This window comes from Protopterus annectens, chromosome 14.part0 (assembly GCF_019279795.1).
Source record: "Protopterus annectens isolate FY-2018-M chromosome 14.part0, PAN1.0, whole genome shotgun sequence".
Lineage (NCBI taxonomy): Eukaryota > Metazoa > Chordata > Ceratodontiformes > Protopteridae > Protopterus > Protopterus annectens.
In genome coordinates, this window is record NC_056748.1 from 799,241,059 (window position 1) to 799,268,415 (window position 27,357).

The following is a 27,357-nucleotide window of genomic DNA, read 5'->3' on the forward strand; positions in this document are numbered from 1 at the left end:
CCCCTTTAAATATGGCAGAGCTAGGTCAGATAAGTTACTCTTAGGAGAGTAATGCACATTCCCCCAAACACAACTGTCACTTTCCATACTACACTTTCAGTCGGAAGCCTTACCTTACTCTACGTCTCTACAAAGCAGGGAGAGTAAGGTCCAACAAAATAATTGCTATCCCGCTTGTCCTCTACTGTTTTACAGGCCTTGTCACTCTACTTGCTCTTTCTCAGTCTTGGTAGTTCCCCCTGCATGCACAGCAATCCACCGCAAATACTGCATGACGTCACTCTGCCCCAGCGAAAGCTGCCAACTACAATAATACAGTTGTAAGGATGCCTGTATGCTTGCTTACCTAGACAGTTTACTGCTGTATTTAAAATTGGGTAAAATAAAAAAAAAAAAAAAAGCTGAAGAGTGTGGTTGTGAGCAATCAGACAGCAAGAGTGAGTGAATGCATGAATGAAAGCTGAAGAGACTGTGTGTGTGTGTGTGTGTGTGTGTGTGTGTGTGTGTGTGTGTGTGTGTGTGTGTGTGTGTGTGTGTGTGCGCGTGTGTGCGCGTGCGTGTGAGATTGTACAGAGAGTGAGTGAGTCCTATTTATATATGTATGTGCTTGTTACCACACTACTTGCACTAAAGCAGCAGTTTGAAACAGCTGGTTATTCACTGCCCTCCCTTCAAGAGATCAAAAGTATACCTTCTTGGCCAAATACAAGTAATATTTATGCATATACCACTTTGCTCAAGAATTCTATCTAGACAAAGCCAAAAATATTTTTTTGGGGGGGTGGCAAAATCAGAGACAGTGTTTAGATATAACTGTAATTCACTTACAAAGTCAGCAGAACAGATTTTACATCAAACATGCATTTTCCGAACAAGTATGATACTTGACAGTAGTTAAGGATTTGCCAGGAAAAACGGGGGCAAAAACTATGTGGTAAAAATCAGGGGAGTTCTATAGAATTTTGGACAGCTGACTTGACAGGTATGCCATCCTTACCTCGAAGACTATATTGTGCCTCCAAACCAAACACTGAGATTGTGCCAGTGCAGGTGCGATCTTGTTTTTTATGGCCATGGTGGAGAATAAAATGGATTTGATTGAGTTAACCCCATTCATTTGTTCAAATCCCAGTCAAAGGCATTTAGTACATACAGTTGGGCATGAGAGACTGCTTTTTTGGAGGGTCAGGGTCCCGTCACTCCACAGTTTCCAAGTGTTCCGGAAGATCATGAACAGCAGTAGTATTGAGCATAGTGAATATTCTAATCTAAGCAAAGCAACCGACTGTAGTAAACTTCAACTTGGGCGCACTTAGTAAAAACTATAGAATCTCTAGATATTAAGGGGGCATGGAATATCACACAGTTGCAATTAATATTTTTAAAAACATTGCGTTCACACAAAGTTGACTTTATCCAATTCAGGCCCGCTGTTTTCTCTTTCTGGTCTGTCCCTTATACAGGCCTCTAAACAGCCCCCACCTCCACCCCACCTATTTCTACTTCCTGAAATTCTGAAGGTTTTCTATCTGCAATTAAGATAGAAAACAGAATGTTTGTGGTATATCTACTAACTGTAAGGAATAGTGTACACCAGGTGGGCCACACAAAATTGCACCGCGGGCCGTATTTTGGGCAGCCTTGTTTTAGAGAGCTCTGTGCCTGCCATTGCCGTAGGAATTCTGGGAACAAACTGTAGTAACACTGCAACACAAATTTCTGCTGACACCAGAATTGACTGTAGTATTAGCTGTTGAGAGATTTACATTTCATACTCCCTTTCTGCCCCGCTCCAAATGATATCCAAATCTCAACTTCAGATGTCTCATGCTACTGAAGTATTCATCTGGAAAATGTCACAGTTTAGGAGGTGTTATTCTATGCTCATTTTAAAATTTTAGTTCAGTAGATGATATGTCAGGGATTCTCAGTTTAATTTTCTTGTAAACCATTACTGGTAGTTCTGTGTTTTGTTTTTGTTTTTTAAAGTACATGTCTACAGAAACTGATAGAACTCTCGTTTAGAACAGTTTGTTGAAAAAAAAGGACCCAGTGGAGAATCACTGTGGCACTGCCATCATTCTTAAGGAGTAAATACCTTCACGAGTAATAGATGCAGGAAGTGTTGTAGGTTATTAGAAGAGGTTTTCTTTTTTCCTGCATTTTAAGTAGCACAGTACAATTACAGATATACTTTCGTCTCTCTCTAGTTATATATCATTTGTTAAATTTTTGGTTTCTTCAACTTACAAGGCTAAATGTGCATCAGTGTCATTGTAGGTTCTTTCGGATCCTCCTTTTACCTTCCATGCTATTATTGATGAGATTTCTGGAAGTTCTTTCAGTTGTAGCCTCCCAAAAATCCTTTAATGCTAAATTTGGATTTCTTTGCTTTGCACGTTTTTCTGTTTGAATGTTAACGATGTATTTCTGAGGCCAGTGACCTCAGATGAGATCACTGTAGGCCTTACTTCAAGTCAGTCCTAGTATGTTATACCATATTACCATGCCACAAGTCCACACACTTTCTAAGTTTTTGAAAATTCCAAGATTTTATCCCTGCCTAATTTTTAATGGCAGTTAGTCCATTGACTCCCCACTCTGAAGTGAAAAAAATTTGCTACAAGTTTTAAATTTACTGTGCCAGGCTTACTCCATTATGTCTTGTCATGTCTTATGTCTTTGTATGTTATCGGTTACCTTCTTATCCATAATGGACATCACCCTAAATATAGTGTGCATAGTAGCATAACATGATTTCAGGAGCTTATTTACATGGCCAGAAAATAACCATTGAAGACTGTCCTATGCCTTCTACCTCAGCTTGCAAGATGTCTTATCTTGTGTCCTTTCTGTGTTAAAAACCTTGCAAAAACAAGTTTATGAGAGGGTATTTGATTGCAGTACTGTTGCTTTTAAGTCATTTCATATTTTATACTGAATCAAGTCTTCCGACTTCATTCTTGTCTCGTTTTCAAGTTGTAAGTGAACATATGTTCTGTAAGTTGGAATTTTAACTTATTACAGCTTGGAGATGAGTTTAGATATTTCTGTAGTTGCATCCGTCTGAAGCCTATGGGCATCTAATGTAGTCTGTTCATGTTTGCATTAATAATTCCAAAACCATGCTACATACAAGCTTTTAAACGATTTCATATTAAAGCTTATATGATGGGTAACAGAGCTGCCCTGTTAATTGACCTTGACCTCTGTGTAGTACTGCTAAAGAGATATTGATTGTTGTTCATATGCTGTTTATGTGGTCATAATTTTCATGTTTCTGTAAATATCTCAGCAACCACATTACACAGACAGGACTGCTTAGCATCATAAGAAAGCTGAAAGGTGAAGAAACACAGTTCTGCTGACTGTGTGTGTGTGTGTGTGTGTGTGTGTGTGTGTGTGTGTGTGTGTGTGTGTGTGTGTGTGTGTGTGTATAGCTGGAGAGGTTACTGATAGATTGTAAGGTATTAATAAAATATTACAAAATGAATTTCTATTGCGTTTATTAGGACTTGCAAAATCCAGTTTAATACTTAGACTGGTATGAATACTGCTACTGTAAAGATTTGTTTGTGCTGAACAGTTTAACATTTGCATATCTTTAGTAACCCTTTTGTCTCCAGAGATTATTTTTTTTAACCAGGAATGACCTGCAGACTACCCTTTTGCATTAATGTTAAGAAAGATCAGTCATATGTTGGGTTTATTATTTACACTAATCAGAATTTGGCATATTTGCTTGAAATTCCTGCACTCAGTGGTAAATGCATGCCTGTGACTAAGTGAAATATTTTGTAAACACCAGCTTCATAAGTGCACTAGCTGACTGTGATCTCCATTACTTTGTTGCAATTATTTGGTTCAGTTGTCAGTCTGCAGTAAAAGTTTCTGCTTTACAAGTTCTATTTAAAGTTCTTCATGGCAGTTAAACCTGTCTATCCCAGCTGTGTTTGCTTGATGTGATAGAAGAGCACTTCTAATGGGACCAGCAAGAAGGTCCTTTATGTAGTGCAGGGAAGAGGCAGGAATTTAATAACTGGGTATTTGGTTATGGAGAAGTAGCCTAGGCCCAACCCTCATAGAAATAAGTCCATATTTTGCATAGCCTACTGGCCTCCACAAAGACAGTGATCACTCTTAGTTAGCAGGGACGTCGGTAAATTTTCATCTGTGAGTGGCATTTAAACAAAGGGTTGGGAGAGGCATGCCCCATTTTTGGACTTTGGTGGAGGAGTCTGTTTCACTTACCCATCCTTCCACCAGTCTATGAGCATGAACCTGGTACTACTGGCCCCACAAGTCATCAGTTTCCTGATGAGCAAATCTCAGGGCCAGGGTTTCTTCTCTTGAGAACCTTCCAAACCCAACAGGGTTAGTGGTCCCAGTTTAAGCGGCATCACCTGATAACCTGATGCCAGGTTCCATGGCCCAGGCATGAAGCATTGGAGGCTTTTAATGCATGGTGGTACTTTTTTGTCATAGGTGTAGGATCGGTCTCTGATAGGGTTATTGTTTTGATGCCCTTCACATTCATCAAACAAACCACTCTCTCTCTCTTCACATTCCATCTCTGACGTAAGCATAGTTATGTGCATATCATAATCTGCCTAACACCTGGCACATTCTTGTTAAATACTTGTGTGAGTTTGTGCCAAAGGTCTCATTTAAGATTGTTGGATAGTAGGAATTTCCTCATCTTAAGGCGTTCCAGTGGATTCTGAGGTTTTTGAGGCTTTTTTCATCGAAACAGATGAGGGAAGTGAGCCCTCCCACATCTCATTCCCCTCTTTAAATGGCCTCTCATTTGGGGATTCTTTACACTTTGTGTTGTCTAGCATGCCTGCCACTCCTGGGTGCCCTACCAGAAAAAAACAGATGGACTCCATGATCCCCTTCCCTTTTCCAGCTAGCCTTTCAGGATGCCATGCTGGAAGCTTGGAGGCACAATGCTCTGCTCCTGTGAGCATCAGGAAGGACAATTCCACTGTATAAGCCTTGAGTCGGCGTCGTGAATAACTTCCTAAGCATCTTAAAATGCAGACTCCTGTATGGTATCTGTAGGCTGGAATCTGTTTTGAGAGCTGTACTCCGTTTTGGGAGCTGTACTCTTCTGCATGCCATCAGAGTAGGAGCTGAGAGTTTTGCACAAATGTGGTAAGAGTATACTCCTCTGCAGTGTTTGAGTATAGTGAGTCGACTGTGCACCTTGTCTGTCCATTTCCAGCCCTCACAGGTGAGAGAAGTACAAGTAACTTTCAGGAACTCCCACAGTCAGGGCTCTTGGAGTATCTCTTCCTGTATATAATAATTCAAATGGGTTCCTAGATAGCCCTGTGTAACTTAGGTTATTTAGACGCTTTGGCTAGAGTTGTAGAGTTGAATGTACACTTGAGCATAATGGCATGGCTGAGATGTTGAGGACTGGCTCATGTGCAGTATTCTGTACTTCCAATTCAGGGAACGAGTGCTCTTTGGCCATTCTTACCAAGCTTTGTTGGATAGCCTACCAAGAAACAAGTGCTTCCCCGTTGTCTTTGAAGGGGCTATTTCCTATCTTTATCATTCGCTATGCTCCTGCTAAGAAGAGGAGGAGGCCATGTTGTTGCTTTAATTTGGAAATCCAAATTACTCTTAACAAATCTTGATATTATTTCATTGCTAACTACAGATCCCCATCAATGTAGCCCAAACACCACTGGAATTACCTCCACACCATTGAGGCATTAAGTACCAAATACCTTCTTACTAAGGAACTTCAATTACCCAAGCATCATTTAGGAAAATTATGCCTCTAAAATTAGTTATGCTCAGCATTTCCAAAATTTCATTAATATCAATGCACTGGAGCAAATTTTAACACTACCTACTAGAGCATATGTTATTCTTGACTTTGTTTTTGTCCTTGCCAACTTAGCCTCCACCTTAACTCTCATCTCCTCTTCCCTGTTTTTATCTGATTCCAGATTAGTCATTTTTTCTGTCAGGCCTAGTGATTCCACCCCACCACCAAATGAGACCATCTTTAGGGACTTTTCCAGGACAAACCTACTTCATCTTGTAGAAAACCTATGCAAAATTTCCAGCAGTCCCTTGCATATGGATCCACCTGAGAAAGCTGACTCATTCACATCTTTTACCAACTCATAAATAGTTGCAGAGAATTTGAGTACTGTCCATTAAATACGGACATCAAAGAAGTCAATTTCAGTCCTAGAATATTTCATAGTAAAAAAACAAAAAAAACTGGTGGATATATTCAAATAAATCTACAAAGCTCAGTAGGTCAGAACAGCCAACATTTATGCTAATTCTGTTATAGCCCGATGGGAGAATACTACAGTTCTGATTGAGAGTGAGTTCCATTGCTTTATTCTCTATCATAAACGATTCGTGGATGATGTCTTTCTTTTATGGTCTGGGTGTTCTGACCTACTGAGGTCCTAAGGTATTTACAGCACAGTTGAAGATTTCTTAGCTTCAGATTTATTTAGGAAACCATGTAGGAAAAATCACATCCTTCATAGGGAGAGTATGCATCCGAGGCATAATTTTTAAGAATATTGTGAAAGGTCAGGTTATGAGGATTTCAAGACTAGTATGTGATGACACTAAATTCGACCAACAGCTGTCTCAGTTCAAAGATAAGCTTAGAATTAGAGGTTACACTGATGATGAAGTTCATTGCTCTTTGACAGCTTGTAGTATAGATAAGATGGGCCGTGCCAAACCGTATTTTTCTGGGTTGTGCTCAACCGCAGGGAGAAAGTTGTCCAGTCAGTCAATCAAGGGCTGATGTTTCTTTATTTTATTCATCCAATATGTCAGAGTGGTATGTGATACTTTCAGGCAGCACTGGAATATTTTACTGGCTGATGAGAGTTTGAAGGAGGTAGTAGGGTTAGAACTGAGGTTGGCCTTTATATATAGCACATATGTTAAGAGATTGTGTTATAGGAAGTCTAGCCAGGTACCTACCCTACAGTCTGATCGACGAGGTAACTTTGCTTGCAGATTATGTAATAATTGTAAATTTATCTATGCTGATGATAAAATTTTTAAGCACCCCTCGTCTGGGAGTGTTTATCATTTTCCTTTCGATGTGGATTGTTCCACAGAGAATATAGTTTACCTAGCAAGGTGTGTATCATGCTGCTGTTTTTATTTGGGAAAAAACAATCAGTCTTTTAGGGAACGGATACGCAAGCAGTTATATGATAGAATGTGTAATTGCAGGAGTGCACTAGCGAGACATGTTATTAGTTTTGAACCCTCTCATTCTTTTGTGTTCTTAGCTTTACAAGTCTGTTGTGATTATCTTAGAATGGGTAACCTAGAGAATAGAACCAAACTATGTGAATTGAGGTGGATTGTTTGATTGCAAACTGATAAAGGGCATGGTCTAAATGACACAGTACCTTTGAAACCACATTTGACAGCCCATCTTCTTCATAGGTAGTTTTTCTCTTTACTATCCATGTTTGCGTTTTCCAAAATTTTATTTGTCATGGTAGTTTGCTCTATAGCCCATGTTGTATAATGGCTCATGAATGTATGCTTCATTTTTGAGCTCTCCTTTTAGTGATCTCTCTTTTGTGGGTGTGTTTTTTTTAGTTTTGATTTAGCTTTTGCTTTTTTGTTTAGAGATGCTTCTGGTTTGTATTTTGGTGTTAATGCAGTGGATCAGACAGGCTTGCTGGTGTGGACTCGTTTTTGACACCCAATAGCATGCAATTTTGTTAACTGCAGGTTATGTCATTCTTGTTTTACTATTGAATATTATTTATTATCTGCAGACATTACTTTGTATATATTACCCTTCATGATTTTTCCACGCGGGATCTTCTTTAGAAGTGCATTGAGCTGTGCTGCAATGGTTGATTGGCTGATTAGCCCCTCTGCTTTGCTGCCATTAGCTATATTATGCAAGTAGCAATTTGTGATTATCCTGTGTCACTTTCATCAGTTGATTGGTTTATGTATGACCGATCCTGTTTTGTTTTGACAGATTTGTTGATTGATTAGACACCCTTTTCCTGTGATATGATTAGTCACTCATCTTCTAGTTATTTTACATTTAGGCTTATCCTTTTGGGTTGGAATTTTTTGTTTTATTTGATTTCATGTTTTGTTATCTATTTTCAGGGTCCTTATGCATTTGTCTTTTATGGCAATATATTTTTGTATAGCAAGGTTTGAGTTATTGTTTTTACTTTTAGTCTAATCATCTTTAATGGGTCACGGAGTGTGGACAAAATGCTATATATTTCGCTCATTTGTTACTATATATATTTTCTTTTTCTCACTATCCTTTGTCTTGCTGGTGTATTGCAGGTCATAAAAAACTGTGGTAGGTATTGAATCTGGTCTTAAGAAAAATAATGATCTCTGAGGAAATTAAATTTCATGGTGTTTCCTTCAGTCCCATGGGATGTACTTAGCTAAAAACAGAATAGTTAGGGAGATGATGCTGGTCACTCTTAACCATGAAGAACCACGATGTAAATCATGCATTGGGACATCCCAGTCACCTGTGTTGGCATTTCATGTGAAGAGTTTCATCGCAGTGTATCCTTGTAGAGTAAATGTCTGTTGCTTGAACTGCACAGCAGCTAAGGCACATTGCAAAAATGCAACAAGCTCTTGATGCTTTTAGTCGGAAAGCATTTCAGAGGTACAGGAGCATGTTGGTATGATGCATTATTCTGCAGTGAAATCTTAGAAAAATGTTGTTTCCACTATGAATAACACAAACAAACACTTTCTAAAGTGAGTTCAGGCGTGAGTAAGTTGCACTGAAATGTGGAAAGTGGCTAATATATAACCTTGTAATACTGAAATGAATAGTAAGTCATTCCTAGTCTTAAATGAAGTCTGTGATCTAATGCTTCTTTTTAATATCAAACTGCTGTCCCTGTGCGCACTCGTACAGACACATGTACATTGAGAGCACCTTTTCATTTAATTCTTTGAACTTGAATGTCTTATTAAATTAATGCAGTACAGTTAAATCTTGCTGAAGTCTACAGACTGATTTTCACTCAGCAGTACCAAGAACTACAGAGTGTAACTTTTGCCTCCGGTTTTGGGCTTTTGTAGGGTGTCATAATTCGCTGAAGTATCTGTTAACTTCTTAAGTAATTGCAGTAACCATAGATGTTCTTCATGTTTCACTGTTGCAGTCATCACACTTGGGTTATCCTGTCAGGGGTAGCCCTCAGTCGGCCCAAATACCAGAGGCTTAGTATTTCTGCGTCGGTTGCTGTCACTCCAGGACTGATGTCTAGTCGTCAGTGGTATAAAATCAGGCAGCCGATGCCATTACATCAGTCTTTCTTGCCAAGGAGCCCGAAGCAGAAGCAGTTCGCACGAGTGCCGGTCGGCCGCTATCTGAGTTTTCATTTCCGAATTGAAGTTGAAGCCTTCTAAAGCTAAATACCCTGTTGGGGATCCTTTTTTCTTGCTCTAACCGATGTCCGAAAAAGTTAATTCTCTCGCCTTTGGAAAGCAAATACCACACTGAGACTTCATTCTTACTGCGTCACCTGTTTAGGCCCAGACCACGACATCCCTCGCTGTCGCTTTTGTGCTTTGTTCAACGCCAGAACTATATGTCGTCGGGCCCTTATTGTAGCTAAATATTTTCTCGCTTTGTCCTCTTATTCCGATATGGCTTCAGTAAGCCATCCATCTACCGATCTTATGAAAAAACATAAGGATAAAGACAGAGACCGACGACACAGGTCCAAAACTGCCAACAGCGCTTCCGTTAAGCTAGTAGTCAGTTCTCCAGTCCTCACTGAGGTGCTTTTGCAGCCCCTGATGCCCGCTTCTGTGGATTCGCAGGCCGCTACTGAGACCCGTTTGGATTCCGGTATGCCACGAGACTCTTAGACTAAGGATCCTGTGAATGTCTCTACCTTGGATGGGTCCGGAGCCACTGAGCAGACACCAGCTTCCAAGGAAGTTCTTCGTACTACCGATACTCGACACAAAACAACGACTTATTTTGCATCTTCAGTTCTTTCTAAAACTACCAAGTTTCTAAGGCCCAGGGTACGAACTACGCCTAAAAAAACGATGACCAAGGCTCAAGCACATGCTTCCATGCCTCAGTCTCATATGCTTAAAATGGCGGACGTCCTTATTATGCTTATTAGGGGAAGCCAGGCTACCTCTTCCAAAAGAAAGTAGTTTTATCTGAACAGGAGTCTGATGACTCTGAAGTTTCTGAATATGAAGGAATGCAACCCCTTTCTGCTTATGTGGTTTATGATGCAGAGGAAGCCATTCCTTCTGCCTCTCCACCTGAGGATTTTTCATTTGGTGAAACTCTACATACTTTAAGGGAGCATTTCCAATGGGAATGTCAGGACTATCCTCAGTCAAAAAAGAGACTCAGGGAATTCTTAGATTTACCACATCACAGACCTTTAGCCATTCCTCCTGTCCTGGATGTTGTGGATGATGTTTTTATGGAATCCAGTTTGGCTCCTGATACCCTTCCTCCTTCTCCCAGGAAACCTGACCGGTACTACAGAATCCCTGACTCTCACAAATTCCTTTTCAAAAATCCTACTGCTGACCTAGAGGTCATCTCCCAAGGACCAAAAGGAATTAAAGCAACCTCAGCTAAGAATTCTACCCCTTCAGGCAGGGATTCCCAAGTTTTAGACAAATGGGGTAAAAAGGTATACACCTCTGCAACTCTTGCTATTAGAGCACTAAATTGTCAGTTCCACATGCTGAAATATCAGCAGCATACAATGGAACTCTTCAAACAAAAAATATCTTCCTTTCCTAATTGTGCAGAAAATAAAGAATTACAAGAGCTTATGCATTCTGCAAGCCAAGTTACTAAGCACACCTTGCAATGTGGCTTTGACGCCCTAGAAGCATCTTGCAGGGCAGCAGTCATTAGTACTGTCCTTAGAAGGCATGCTTGGCTTAAGGAACACACCTTGCCAGACCACGTCAAATCAAAATTATTGGATGCACCATTGAACAAAGACAATTTGTTTGGCACCAAGGCAGAAGAGGTCTTTAAAAAGATGGAAGAAAAAGCTAAATCTATGCAGACAGTTAAAGACTTTTTACAGGTCCAGCCTCCGAGGTTCAGTAGGCATTGCCCCCCCAAGCACTGGTCCTTTCCTGCCCCCTCCAGGCTAGCTCAGCCCAGGCCCAGGGGAAGCAGACCCCCCAGACAGCAGTCCCAGGGAATGCAGAGATCTAAGCAGTGGAGTTCCTCCACTTCAAAAACAGGGAGTGCTAAGCCACCACCATATGGTAAGAACTTACACTGACATTACACCTCCACCCCTTACCTCTGCCCACCTGCTTGTGCCCCTAGGAGGAAAACTCTCCTTCCATGCAAACAACTGGGCCTCTATTACCAATTACCGATGGGTCCTCAACATAGTGTCCCAGGGATACAGATTTTATTTCCACACTCTGCCAACCCCAAAAGGGTTCCCAGATCTTCCTCCAAACCAGTGGGCAGAGGCCAAAAAGTAAGTCCTTTCCCTGCTCTCCATGAAGGCAGTACAGCATGATGTTCATCGTGTTACACTGCTGTAGTCATTACACTTGGGTTATCCTGACGTCAGACGGTCCCTCAGTCGGCCTGAGTTCCAAAGTCTTGGTCTGGCGTCGGTTGTTGTCGCTTCATCCCTGATGTCAGTGCGACAGGTATATAAGATGCAGCCGACGCCATTTTCTTCAGTCTTTCTTGCCGCGTGGTGCCCGAAGCAAAAGCAGATCGCAAGTGCCGGTCGGCCGACTCCTGAGATTTTCATTCCGAATCCAGAACCGAAGTCTTCTACAAAGCTAAGTACCCCGTTGGGGAAACTTTTTCTTGCCTCAGACCGATGTCAGTAAAAGTTAATAACTGTATTTCTTGTGGGAAGCAAATACCTCATAAGGATTTCCATTCTTATTGTATCCCATGCCTAGGCCCAGACCACAATGTCACTAGTTGTCGGTTTTGTGCTAGGTTTAACAAGCCGACTATTAAACGTTGGTTTGATTTTGCCCGACATTATTTTGGCAGAAAATTCAATTACACCATGCCATCGGAACTACCAACGACCAGAGTATATAAAAAGCACAAAGACAAGGACAGGCATCCGAGGCCCAAAACTGACGACGAAGCCTCTTCTAGGCCAGTCGCCGGTTCTTCGCAGCCCCTGACGACCGCTTCTTTAGAACCACAGGCCGCCTCTGACTCCCACGTGGAGATGGCTGGGCCTTCGGACGCACAAGATTTTCAGCGTACTGAGATTAACCCTACAGAGGGATCCGGAGCTTCAGAGGGTGTTTTCAGACCTACTCAGTTAACCATTTAATCTTCTGCTAAGTCTAAACCTCCTTTAAAAACAAAGAAACAAATTCAACATTCACCGGGACAGGCCTCCATGCCTAAGAAACAAATGCTCAAAATGGCCGAAGACCTAATCACTCTGATCAGGGGGTCCTATCCCCCTCCTGATAAAAGGCCTAGACAGGATGCAGACTATGACTCATCCGACCAGGTATCCATCTCTTCAGATTCATCCTCAGACCTAGGATACTCTTTACCCCCTTATGAGGATTCTGATGCTGAGGAATCAATTCCTTCAGCCTCTCCGCCTGAGGACTATTCCTTTGGGGAAACCTTACATACCATGAGGGAGCACTTCCATTGGGAGGGCCAGGATTACTCAGAATCCAAGAAAAGGCTCAGAGATTTCCTTTTATTACCTCAACACAGACCCCTTGCTATTCCGCCAGTGTTAGATATTGTGGATGATGTGTATACTGAATCCAGTTTAAATCCTGATTCTTTACCTCCTGCTCCAGTTAAGCCAGACAGATACTACAGAGTCCCTGACTCTCACAAATTTCTTGATAAAAGCCCTGTTGCTGACCCTGAAACTATTTTCAGGGCCCCAAAGGGGTAAAGGCCTCTTCAGCAAAGAATCCAGTCCCCTCTGACAGAGATTCCAGAGCATTAGACAGATGGGGGGAAAAAAGTATATACATCTGCAACTTTAGCAATGAGGGCCTTAAATTGCCAGTTCCACATGTTAAAATATCAACAATACTTGGTGTCTCAGTTGAAACAAAAAATGCTTTCAAACTCAGATCCTCCTAATTATAAGGAAATGCAGGATTTATTGCATGCAGCTGAACAAGTGGGAAAACATACTTTGCAATGTGGTTTTGATTCATTAGAGGCCTGCTGTAGAGCAGCAGTTACAGGATCTGTCATTAGAAGACATGCTTGGTTAAAAGAACATACGTTACCAGATCATGTTAAAGCAAAGCTTTTGGGTGCACCTTTGCAGCAGGATGTGTTATTTGGAGTTAAGGCAGAAGAGGTATTAAAGAAAATGGAGGATAAGGCAAAATCTATGCAAGCGGTGAAGGATTTCTTACAGGTTCAGCCTCCTCGATTTAGCAGAAATTGGCCAACAAAGAATCGGTCCTTTCCAGTTACAGACAGACCTCAAAGGGGCAGATACAGACATCCAAGAGGTAGAGGTCAACCACAAGGTCCTTACAGGCCTCGACAATTGGGTGCATTTACCCAGAAACAAGGGGAAGACAGGCCCCAACCTTATAAAAAACTGCCCCAATGACTTCCCACTACAGCTGCCAAACAGTTCTCTCTTGGCAGCCCCCTTGGGAGGAAAGCTGGCATTTTTCTATCACAATTGGCATATGATCACCAAAGACAAATGGGTTCTCAACATTGTATCTCAAGGTTACAGGTTCCACTTTCACACTTTGCCAAGGTTAAATGGAATGCCAAATCTGCAACCAAATCAATGGGCAGAGGCTCAAAGACAAATTACAGCACTCATGGACATGAGAGCTATTCAAAAGGTACCAACACAGGAGCAAGGACAAGGATTTTACTCAAGACTCTTTCTGGTTCCCAGAAAGGACAAAGCCTGGAGGCCCATTCTGGATCTTTCTTCTCTAAACACTTACCTGGATGTTCCAAAATTCAAAATGTTGACACTACAGCAGCTTCTTCCCGTACTGGGCAAGAAAGCTTGGCTCATAACTTTGGACCTCAAGGAGGCATACCTGCATGTCTCTATCAGACAAAACTGCAGAAGATACCTCAGATTCATAGCTGGTTCAATGCACTACCAATTCTCTGCACTGCTCTTTGGCTTATCTACTGCGCCCAGGGTCTTAACAAAGTGCCTGGCACCAGTAATTGCATTTTGCAGACAGAAAGGAATTCAAATTTATCCGTACCTGGATGACTGCCTGATTCAAGCAGAGAGCAAGGACATTCTTCTAAAGCATCTGGCGTTTGTAAAAAAGTTATTAAGTTGCCTAGGGTACACAGTAAACGAAAAGAAGTCAAAACTAGTGCCCTCACAAGAGATAATATTCCTGGGTGCCAGCTTGAATACAATGGCCCAGATGGCTTATCTCACGCCAGACAAACAAGGACAACTGACTCAATATTTTCAATTGATGGCAACAAAGACCCAACTCCATGCAAGAAAAATTCTGCAGGCCTTGGGTTACATGGCATCTTGCATACTACTAATTCCATATGCCAGACTGCATATGAGGAAACTACAATGGTACCTAAAGAGTGTCTGGTCTCAACACTGTCAGAATTTGAAAACAGTAATACCACTACTTCCTTGCCTTCAACAGGAGTTTCAATGGTGGGCTCAGGCTTGTCACCTCAACAAGGGACAGCCTTTCACTCAGGGTTGCCAGACGTCCCTATTTGGGCGGGACTGTCCAGAGATCAGCAGCCTGATCCAGAGTCCCGTCCTGCCGGTTTAAATCCCAGCCATCCTCCGCTTTGTTTGTTTTTTTTGATTGGCCCCGTATACCTGGCATACGGGCCAATCAAAAATCGCTAAACATGGAGCTTCTTGTGTTCCGCATTAAACAGAAATAGCTCCGTGTTTAACGATTTTTAGTTGGCCCGTATGCCGGTATACGGGCTAATCAAAAATCGCTAAACATGGAGCTACTTGAGAAGCTCCATGCTTAGTGCAGAGCTACTGTTCTTTAATGTGAAACTCTATTCATTAAAGACCTTTTATTTTGGTCTTCACTCGCCGTGTTGCCATGAAAGATTTTTTTTTTTTTTTTGTCCCTACCTGGCTGGTTGGAAATCTGGCAACCCTGCTTTCACTCAACCCACAGCTAGGCAAACACTGACTACAGATGCATCGGATTACGCCTGGGGAGCACACGTGGCAGGAAAATGTATTCAGGCCAAGTGGCCCGCAGAACAAAGGCATCATCACATCAATCAAAAAGAGATGCTAGCTGTACAAAATGCCCTTATAGCTTTCAAGGACCTTCTGCATACAGTACAACTACCACTAAAGACAGACAACACCACAGTTATGTGGTACATAAACAAGCAAGGGGGCACTCATACTTATCCCCTCTGCAGGCAAGCCATGACCTTGTGGAACACAGCACTAACCTACCAAGTTCATCTGCAAGCACAATTCCTGCCAGGAGAGAAAAACACACTGGCAGACGACTTAAGCAGAAACATCATGGATCCGCACGAGTGGAAGTTACATCCACAAATATTCGGAATGATAACACAAAAATGGTGGAGCCCGGACATAGATCTGTTTGCATCCCCAATGAACTGCCAGCTACAGAAATTCTGCACAAGGACTTGCCCCCCACAAGCATGATAAGTGGATGCCCTCTCATTCAGCTGGAAAAACCTACAAGTATATGCTTTCCCACCACTACCTCTCCTCCAAAGGTACTCATAAAAGCCAGGCAAGAAGAGCCAAAGATGATCCTGATTGCCCCAGACTAGCCACGCCAGCACTGGTACCCAATCTTAAAGAACTTAGCACAAGGTCCACCCTGGATTTTGCCTCAAATCCCACATCTTCTGACTCAGCACAACAATCAGATACTTCACAGCCAGCTAAAGACTCTAAACCTGGCTGCATGGAAGATTCCTTAGTCAAGCAAGCAATGCCTCTCTCCAAAGTTGTTATGGATGTCATTCTGGAGGCCAGAAGGCCTAGCACCAAGAAAGCCTATTCGGATAAATGGAAGAGATTCTGTGCCTGGAACCAGGCTCACAGCCTTGACCCTCTTGTCCCAAATATTCCTCAGATACTACAATATTTAACTGAGATGCTGGACAAAGGCCTCTCCTTTTCATCCATCAAGATCCATGCCTCTGCCATCTCTGCTCATTACAACACGGACCCACCAATTTTTTTTAACCCCTTGCTAAAACAGTACCTCAGAGGGGCAAAAAACATAAGACCACCCCGTAGAGCACCTTCTCCATCTTGGCACCTCAACTTCGTATTTGAAAAATTAACTTTACCTCCTTTTGAGCCAGCTAACACAGCAGATTTAAAATATGTCTCTTGTAAAACTGCCCTGCTCCTGGCAATAACCTCAGCACGAAGAGTTTCAAAATTACAGGAATTTATGGCAGTGGAACCTTTCATCATTTTCCACCAAGACAGGGTGCTCTAAGAACAAACCCTACTTTTATGCCAAAGGTGGTATCAAGTGTGGCTCTAAACCAAACTATTCACTTGCCAACTTTTTATCCAAACCCACAGAATAAAGGGGAGAGACTTCTGCATTCTTTGGACATACACAGGCAGTTACGCTTCTACTTGGACAAAACCAAAGCTTTCAGAAAAACTGACCAATTGTTGGTAGCATATACTGCAGGAGCACAGGGAAAAGCCATTTCAAAACAGACCATTTCAAAATGGATAGGACACTGTATACATTTCTGCTATACACACCATGGGAAAACTGTACCTAACAGCATTAGGTCTCATTCCACCAGGGCAACAGCCACTTCAACTGCCTACCTAAGAGGAGTACCTACCAAGGACATTTTGGAAGCAGCAACTTGGAGTTCTGTACATACCTTCACCAAGCATTACCATCTGCCTCTTTACTTAAATCCAGAGCTGGCTTTGCCACTGCAGTGCTGCAGGGCCTTATAGCCACCTCTAATGCCTTATAGAACCAGCCACCCTACCTCAGCTTTGGGATTCTACCCAAGTGTAATGACTGCAGCAGTGTAACACGATGAACATAGTACAGTTTTGTACCTACCATAAATGTAGATGTTCGAGTGTATACACTGCTGCAGTCCAGGTTACCCTCCCTCCTTCCCCTCTTACTTGCTGGTACGTACCTAAGTCTTCTACCCTTTACTACCTATGGTGAGTATTTGCTGGTAACTGAAAGTTGTTGATTGCTTTTCTTATGTATGTTTTATTAGCAATTTGCATTGCCTACCTATTTGGGGGCACCTGACATCTGGGGCAAGAAAAACTGAAGAAAATGACATTGGCTGCATCTTATATACCCCTGTCGCACTGACGTCAGGGAAGAAGTGACAACAACCGACGCCGGACCAAGACTTTGGAACTCAGGCCATCTGAGGGACCGCCTGACGGCAGGATAACCCAAGTGTAATGACTGCAGCAATGTATACACTCGAACATCTACATTTATGGTAGGTACAAAACTGTACTTTCCTGCAGACCAGATAGGCTAAGGTTTCTATTGCAGACTCTTCCTGGTACCCAGAAAAGAGGGCACCTGGCGCCCAAGCCTCAATCTATCTATTCTAAACATCTTTCTGGTGATACCAAAATTTAAAATGCTCGCCCTCCAGCAGCTTCTTCCTATGCTTTCTAAGAATGCTTGGTTAGCCACCCTAGACCTAAAAGAGGCCTACCTACACATCCCAATCAGGGAATCTTGCAAGAAATATGTACTTTTCAGGGCAGGATCTATGCACTTTCATTTCTCTGTGCTTCCCTTTGGCTTATCCACTCCTCCCAGAGTTTTCACAAAATGCCATTGCTTTTTTCAGACAAAGAAATATTCAGATTTACTCATATTTAGGCAATTCCCTGATTCAGGCAGACAGGAAAAGCTGTTAAAGCACCTGACCTTTGTAAAGGACCTACTGACTTCCCTGGGTATACTGTCAATGAAAAGAGATCAAAACTAGTCCCCAAAAAAAATAGTATTCCTGGGAGCAAGCCTGGACACAGCATCCCAGATGGCATTCCTTGCTCCAGAAAAACAAGCCTACCTGACAGGATACTTCTCTCAACTAGCCACCAGAACCCAGTTATCCACAAGGAAAATCCTGCAAGCTTTAGGGTTCATGGCCTCCTCCATTCTACTCATTCCATATGCCAGACTGCATATGAGGAAACTACAATAGTGCCTAAAAAGCCTTTGGTGTCAACACTCTCAAGACCTGGAAACTATCATACATATGATACCCTGTCTAAGGAAAGATTTTCTTTGGTGGGCAGCAGCATGCAACCACAACAAGGGACTTCCCTTCTCACAACCTCACGCCGCCCAGACCCTAACCACAGATGCATCAGACTATGCCTGGGGTGCACACCTGGACGGCAGGTGCATTCAGGGCCATTGGAGCCCAAATCAAATATATCTGCACATCACCCAAAAAGAGATGCTAGCTGTTAAGCACACCCTTACAACTTTCAGACCCCTACTCTCCCCAGGGCCTCTAGTGATCAAAACAGACAACACCACAGTGATGTGGTATGCCAACAAGCAGGGAGGGACTCACTCTTATCCTCTCTGCAGGCTCGCTATGACCCTTTAGCACATAGCCTCAGCCATGCAGATACACCTGCTAGCACAATTCCTGCCAGGTTCCTTAAACTCTCTGGCAGACAACTTAAGCAGGAACCTGCTAGACCCACACGAGCGGCAGCTAGACCACAGAACCTTCAGCCTTGTAACCCAGAAATGGGGCACCCAGAAGGTGGACCTCTTTGCCTCCCACTCCAGTCATCAGCTCAGCGAAGTTCTGCACCAGGGAACCTCACAGCAAGGCCTGGAAAGTGGATGCTCTGTCCTTCCAATGGCTAAACCTCTCGATCAATGCATTTCCCCTTCTACCACTCATTTCAAGGGTACTGCTCAAAATAAGGGAGGAAAAACCAAGGGCAATCTTGATTGCCCCAGACTGGCCATGCCAGCACTGGTACCCACTGCTGCACAGCCTGTCATGCCACCTACCCCAGATCCCAACACTTCTGACCCAGAAGAATGGAGAATTCATGCATCCACAATTGCAGACCCAGAACCTGGCAGCCTGGCTTATTCCCTGACCTCTCCTCAAGCTGCCAGCCTAAGCAAACAAGCCCTGGATGTTATACGTGAGGCCAGACGCCCCAGCATGGGAAAATCCTATGCTGACAAGTGGAAAAGGTTTTGCACAGGTTAAGGTAGCCGAAACAGCACAGCCCTCCCTTCCTGGATTACCTAGCAGACCTACTACATAGGGGTCTATTCTTCTCTTCTATTAAAATTCATGCTTCTGCCATCTCTGCCCATTACAGCACAGAGCCACCTCTTTTCTCACACCCTCTCATCAAACAGTCCCTAAGAGGGGCTAACAACTTAAGGCCACCTAGAAGAGCTCCTACCCCAGCTTGGGACCTAAACTTTGTGTTGGAAAAGCTCACCCTACCCCCTTTTGAGCCTGCAGCTTCAGTAGAGTTAAAATTCCTCTTGGAAAGACAGCATTGCTTCTGGCCATCACTTCAGCTAGAACAGTTTCAGAGCTTCAAGCACTCATGGCTGTAGAGCCCTTCATCATTTTCCATGCTGACAGGGTCTCCCTCAGGACTAACCCATCCTTCTTGCCTAAAGTGGTGTCCAATGTGACTCTCAACCAATACATTCATTTTCCCTAACCCACAAAGCAAGGGGGAAAGGATTCTGCACTTTCTAGATGAGCACAGACAGCTCAGATTCTGTCTGGATAGGACTAAATCTTTTAGAAAAACTGACCAATTGCTAGTCAGCTTCGCAGCAGGGGCAGAGGGCAAGGCCATATCCAAACATTCTCCAAGTGGATAGCACACTGTATCCATTTCTGCTACAAACAGCATGGGAAACCGCCCCCAAAGGTGATCAGGACGCATTCCACCAGGACAACCTCCACCTCTGCAGCTTTTCTCAGAGGGGTCCCCACAAGAGACATCCTGGAGGCTGCAACATGGACTTCTATTCATACGTTCACCAAGCATTACCACCTGCCTATCCTCTCCAAATCCAGGGCAGGCTTTGCCACCGCAGTCTTGCAGGGCATTCTAGCCAGCCCCCAGTCTTTTTGACTGCCTCCACCCCTTTTTCTTCAGCTTTGGAAATCAACCCGTGTGTGATGACTGCAACAGTGAAACACCAAGAACATAGTACAGTTGTGTATACTTAACATAAATGTAGATGTTCGAGTGTATTCACTGTTGCAGTCCTGGATGTCCTTCATGGATGCATCTGCAGTCATAACAACTGGGTTGTCCTGTCGTCAGGCAGCCCTTCGGTCGGCCGGATTCGGCTGATGTCGCACTTCACCCGACGTCATCTCTGCTGGTCTTCGGGTATAAAGGCATCAGCCGACGCCATTTTCCTAAGTCTTTCTTGCGCGTACCAAGCAGAAGCTGTTCGCAAGTGCCGGTCGGTCAGATCCAGAGATTACTACTCGAATACTACCAAGACTTCTAAAAGCTAAGTACCCCGTTGGGGACTCTTTCTTGCCTCAGCCGATGTCAGAAAAAGTCAATAACTGTTTAACTTGTGGGAAACAAATACCTCATAAAGATTTCCACTCTTACTGTTTGCCTTGTTTAGGCCCAGACCACGACGTAGCAGCCTGTTCAACCTGTGCCTCATTCAACCGACGAACGCTTAGGCGTCGGTCGGAGTTTGCTGAAAAGTTTTTCGGCTCAGATTTTGCGTACATTATGCCGTCGGATCCTCCGACTACCCAGATTGTTAAAAACGCAAAGAAAAGACCGACACTCGCGGTCCGCGGTTTCGGCGAAACCATGGTTAAGCAAATCATGAGTGTCTCGGTTTCGGCGAAACCGAGAAAACTGATCAAAGCACAGCTGAATCAATGACTACTACTGAGGCTCCTGCTACCTTACTTGAATCGGCCTCAGAAATCTTACCTACAGTGGTTACTAGTGACTTATCAGACACCATCCCTTTGGATGTCTCTACCCCAGCACGTGGTGCTGCTAGGCCTCCTGCAGCCATGTCTATTAAGGCCTTTACCAGGGCTAAAGCAGCCAAATCTACTAAATCAGTGCCTGTTAAACCCCCCTCAACTAGGCCCACTTCTAGTTCACAAATGCTTACTCTGGCAGAAGATTTAATATCCTTAATTAGGGATCTCAATCTCACCCAGACAGGGCCTCTCAGCCCCCAGAAAAGAGACCTAGAGCAGAGCCCCCCGAGCCTGTGTCCTCTGATGATTCTGCGGAGGACTCAGATATTACAGACCAGCCAGAGGCTCATTTCTCCAATTATGAAGACTCAGATGCTGAAGAATCCATTCCAGCTGCTTCTCCACCAGAAGAATTCTCCTTTGGGGAAACCTTACATGCCATGCGAGAACAATTCCAATGGCAGGAACAGGATTTCTCAGATTCCAGAAAAGACTTAGGACTTTTCTGCACCTCCCACAACACAGGCCTTTAGCTATACCTCCTGTCCTCTCTGTTGTGGACGATGCATTTAATGATGTCTGTACTGCACCAGATTCCTTACCTCCAGCCCCTGCCAAACCAGACAGATTTTACAGGGTTCCAGACACTCATCACCACTTATACAAGGCCCCACTTGCAGACCCCGAAACTATATCCCAGGGGCCTAAGGCAGTAGCCTCGACCACAGCAAAACCCTATTCCTTCTCAAAGGGAAGCCAGGTCTTTAGACAGATGGGGCAAAAAGGTTTACACCTCCGCTACTCTCTCAGCTAGAGCTTTAAGTTGTCAGTTTCACATGATACAATACCAAGAGTTTATGCTTGATCAGTTAACTAAAAAGCTATCCTCTGATGACTCTATAGATAAGAAATATATATTAGAAATGGTAAATAACATACAACAGGTTAGTAACCATTCCTTAAAATGTGGCTATGATGCACTGGAGGCTTCATTTAGATCAGCCATGACTGGCACAGTGATAAGAAGACATGCATGGCTGAAGGAACAGGTCTTACCGGATCATGTTAAAGCTAAGTTATTAGATGCACCTATGGATAAGGCCAGTTTGTTTGGTACACCTGCCCAGCAGGTAATGAAGAAAAGGCAAAATCTGTACAAACGGTTAAAGATTTCTTGCAGGTTCAACCCCCAAGGTTTAGCAGGAACTGGCCTGCCAAAAATTGGTCCTTTCCTGACTCCACAAGATCCCAAAGGGGCAGGAATAGACGTCCCAGAGGCAGAAATCAATCCAGAGGGGGTGCCTACAGAGGACGACAGTGGCAAGGTAATAACAGAGGCACAGACACAGCCACTGCCACTACAACAGCACAGTGACTTGATTCTAACTCCGCCTACCAGGGAACAAATAGCAGCACCATTAGGCGGAAAATTAACCTTATTTTCGAAAAACTGGCACTATATCACAAAAGACAAGTGGATTCTGCAAACCATAGACCAAGGATACCGGTTCCACTTCCACACTTTACCAGTCAAAAGAGGAATGCCAAACCTGCCTCCAAATCAAAAACAGAAGCTCTACAGCAGATAATGCAACTAACAAAGATGAGAGCTGTGGAAAGAGTGCCAGTAACAGAACAAGGCAAAGGATTCTACTCCAGACTATTCCTAGTTCCAAGAAAGGAAAAAACTTGGAGACCTATTCTCGACCTGTCCATCTTAAATACATACATCATTGTCCCAAAATTCAAAATGCTGACCCTCCAGCAACTTCTTCCCATGCTGGGCAAGGAGTGCTGGCTGGTAACTCTAGATCTCAAGGAGGCATACCTGCACGTCCCCATACGACCAATTTGCAGAAGATACCTCAGATTTCTTGCAGGATCAGAGCACTATCAATTCTCAGCATTGCCCTTTGGCTTATCTACTGCGCCCAGAGTATTCACAAAATGCCTGGCATCAGTAATCGCCCACTGCAGACTACAGGGAATCCAAATTTATCCATACCTGGACGACTGCCTGCTACAGGGGAACAACAAAAGCAAGCTGACAACAGATTTACAAAGGGTCATTTACTTGCTACAAGCACTGGGATACACAGTCAATTTACCAAAGTCAAGGCTGATACCATCCCAAACAAGGACATTCTTGGGCGCGGAATTGGACACAGTAAAACAAATGGCATTCCTAACTGCAGAAAAACAAAAAGAGCTCCCTCTTTACTTCTTGGCACTAACAAAACAGAACAAGCTAACAGCAAGAAAAGTTCTACAGGCCTTGGGCTTAATGGCATCCTGCATAATCTTGGTTCCACATGCCAGACTACGTATGAGAAAACTACAGTGGTACCTAAAGAATTTATGGTCCCAACACAGGCACAGCCTAGAAGCAGAAATTCCTCTAATCCCATGCCTAAAACAGGAGTTCCTATGGTGGGCTCAAGCATGCCAGTCAAATCCAGGCCTACCCTTTCACAACTATCAAGCAAGCCAAACCATCACAACAGACGCCTCAGACCTAGGATGGGGGGCTCACATGCTGGACAAATGCGTACAAGGATTGTGGACACAGGACCAGCTCCATCTGCACATCAACCTAAAAGAAATGCTGGCAGTAAAACTGGCAATCCAAAAATTCAGACCATTCCTCAAAGCAGGACATTTGATAAGGACAGACAACACCACAGTCATGTGGTACATCAACAAACAGGGAGGCACTCATTCATACCCCCTATGCAGAATGACTTTGGACCTTTGGAACCTGGCGCTCAGCTACAACATCCAGTTACAGGCAATATTCGTACCAGGAAAGGAGAATACTCTAGCAGACATGTTAAGCAGAACCACCTCGGATGCTCACGAATGGATGCTACACCCGACATCTTCAAGGCCATCTCAAAGAAATGGGGAATGCCACAGATAGATCTATTTGCTTCCCTCTCAATCACCAGCTCAAAAATTCTGCACAAGGACATTCCACCCACTTGCATGGAAAGTGGACTCGCTCTCCTTCAGCTGGAAAGGTCTGACAGCATATGCATTCCCACCTCTTCCCTTGATACACAAGGTATTAGTAAAAATCAAGGAGGAACGTCCAAGGATAACCCTGATAGCTCCAAACTGGCCAAGACAACACTGGTACCCATTGCTGAGGAGCATGTCTCGGGACAAAATGTGGTCAATACCCTGATGCCTTTGATGTTAACTCAGAACAACTACAGCATCATGCATCCAAACCTAAAAACGTTGCAACTGACTGCATGGAACATCACATAGCAGCAACTAATCCAGAGCTTTCCCAAAGTGTTAAAGACATTATCCTTGAAGCCCGCAGACCTTCAACAAGAAGGAACTATGCAGGAAAATGGAAAAGGTTTGTCATTTGGAGTGCTGAAAGAGGAAAAGATGTGTCGAATATAGACATTGCTAACATTCTGGAGTATTTGGCAGAGCTTCTACATACAGGCCTGTCCTATTCCTCCATCAAGATACATGCATCAGCTATTTCAGCAGAATACAGCTTTGATCCACCTGTCTTTTCACATCCTTTACTCAGGCAGTTCCTCAGAGGGATCAAGAATGTAAAACCTCCTAGGAAACCACCATTGCCAGCTTGGGATTTGAACTTTGTGCTGGAAAAGTTGACACTGCACCTTTTGAACCAGCAGCAACAGCAGACCTGCAGCATCTATCATGGAAAACTGCTTTCCTACTGGCAATAACCTCAGCAAGAAGGGTTTCTGAACTTCAGGCCCTAATGGCAGTACAACCCTTCCTAATCTTCCACCAAGATAGAGTGTCCATGAGGACTAATCCTACATTTATGCCTAAGGTGGTATCCAGAGTGTCTTTAAACCAGGCAATCCACCTACCTACCTTCTTCCCAAACCCACAAAACAGAGGGAAAGAATGCTGCATACCTTGGATGTACATAGACAGCTACGCTACTACCTGGACAGAACAAAAGTAATAGAAAAACTGACCAGCTGTTTGTAGCCTATGCAACAGGAAGGGAAGGAAAAGCGATTTCCAAACAGACAATCTCCAAATGGATAGGAAATTGCATACGATTCTGTTACTCCTTTCATGGAAAACCAATTCCACAGAACATAAGGCCTCATTCTACAAGGGCAACAGCCACTACCACAGCCTTCTTACGAGGAGTGGCAACCAAGGACATTATTGAGGCGGCTACTTGGACCTCCGTGCATACATTTGCCAAGCATTATAATTTACCTCTGTATTCCAGATCCCGAGCAGGGTTTGCCACTGCTGTACTGCAAGGGATCCTAACCACACCATAATCTATTCTTCCTCCTCCCTAGTTGGCTATGGTATTCTACCCAGTTGTTATGACTGCAGATGCATCCATGAAGGACATAGTACAGTTTTGTACCTACCATAAATGTAGATGTCCGAACTGGATAGCATCTGCAGTCAGGATTACCTCCCTCCTTCCCTCTGTGGTACTCCTAGGGTATTTTCCTCCTAATAGCTAGCTGGCGGGGAGTCTCTTATGGTGTATTTGTTTGTATATATGTACATACATGCTTATTTTTGTGTTTGCCTTCTATCTTTTTGGAAACATTGGCATTTACCCAAAATTTAGCCTTCCAAGAGGGCAACTGGCATCTGGGGCAAGAAACACTGAGGAAAATGGCGTCGGCTGATGCCTTTATACCCGAAGACCAGCAGAGATGATGTCGGGTGAAGTGCGACATCAGCCGAAGCCGGACCCGGACTTTGGAATCCGGCCGACCGAAGGGCTGCCTGACGACAGGACAACCCAGTTGTTATGACTGCAGATGCTATCCAGTTCGGACATCTACATTTATGGTAGGTATAAAACTGTACTTTTCCCACCCTCCATCCCCCTTGTCTCTCTCTGTCTCTCTCTCTCTCTCTCTCTTCCTCCCTCCTGACAGGGAATTTTTGGTATTTACTTTCTACTGGTGGTTTTCTTCCACCATAACCTAGCTCCCTATTTGGAGGCTCCTAACAATTGGGGCAAGAAAAACTGATGTAATGGTGTCGGCTGCCTGATTTTATACCACTGACGACCTGACGTCACTCCTGGAGCGACAGCAACTGACGCAGAAATACTAAGCCTCTGGTATTTGGGCCAACTGAGGGCAACCCCTGGCAGGATAACCCAAGTGTGATGACTGCAACAGTGAATATACTCGAACATTTACATTTATGGTAAGTGTACACAACTGTACTTTTGTCTGATGTGAAGACTTTTGATTATATTTTGATGCAGATTTTTTTCTCAAAATGCATTAAGTGACAAGGTGGAAGAGCTCAGCATGTCTGACTATAAATAACTGCAGTCTAGAGTTTTTTTTCTGCCTTATTGAATCATGAGAGTTTGATTTTTACTGTTTATTCTGCTTTGCTTTAGGATATGATGTTTTTCAGCATGACCCAGTGCTTAATGCTGTTACCACCCAGCCAGTGGCAAAGTCAAGTGAAGCTTGGATCAACACTGTTCGGCAGGGCTGCTTTTATCTGCTTGTCTTTATTCCATTCATCTGTGCATTGCTGCAGCTTCTCACTTGGTCACGTTTCACACTGCGTGGCAAGCGCCTTCAGGCCATCAAGTCCCGGAGACAGAGTGTGTCTCCTGGTGGATTAGAGGATATTAAAACAATATGAATTATAAATGTGAAGCATAAACACCAAAACATGAATGTCTAACTTCAGAAGTAAACCATATTGACTGACTTCATAAACATACCATATACACATGTCTTGAATAGAGGGCAAAGACTGGTTACATTCCACTTTTTTTATACACTATTTAATTTCTGATTATGGTAAACAGTAATCAAAATGGACTAGACTAGTGGACTATCTGATCAATGTGGTACACTCTGTTATGTAGAATCAGTAGCATTTCTTTCTACTTAAGGTTAATTTTGTGCAGTCCATAAGCATATGCACACTAATCCTGAAAATAGTGTTTTGTTTTTTTTTAAATTTTATGGAGCAACAAAGCCATTTATTTTTAAACAACATAGATTAATTTTATATTCCTGTCTCGGGTTTTCTAATGTTGATACCCTTTATTATGTAATAAACTCCTGTCAAGTGAATATCTTTGTTTGAAAGGACTGTAGTTTGTCATTCGTTTGTAATTACAGTTGTAAAAATCACACACTATTTTTTAATGAAGACCTACTGTGACAAGTGCATTCTGCCGGTTGGTACAGTACATCTTCAATACTTGCACATGTCATGCAGTAAATGACTGTGTCTGAGGCAGCTCAGTAGCACAGTGTGTACTTCTAGTGTGGAGATGCATGTGCAGTATCTGAAGCTTCCCCTTGTAACAGGCCTGAACATCAACTATGTTGTAGTAG

The 27,357-nt window shown here is 43.3% G+C and overlaps 1 protein-coding gene across 1 annotated transcript in view; it reads left to right on the forward strand.

Moving 5' to 3' along the window:
* MFSD13A (major facilitator superfamily domain containing 13A) overlaps positions 1 to 27,090 on the forward strand; it is a 682,644-nt gene extending 655,554 nt beyond the window's left edge. Inside the window, exon 9 of the mRNA XM_044056543.1 lies at positions 26,397 to 27,090. Coding sequence (XP_043912478.1) covers positions 26,397 to 26,650 — 254 coding nt within the window. The 3' untranslated portion in view covers positions 26,651 to 27,090. The remainder of the gene's footprint in view (positions 1 to 26,396) is intronic.
* Positions 27,091 to 27,357: the final 267 nt, after the last annotated feature.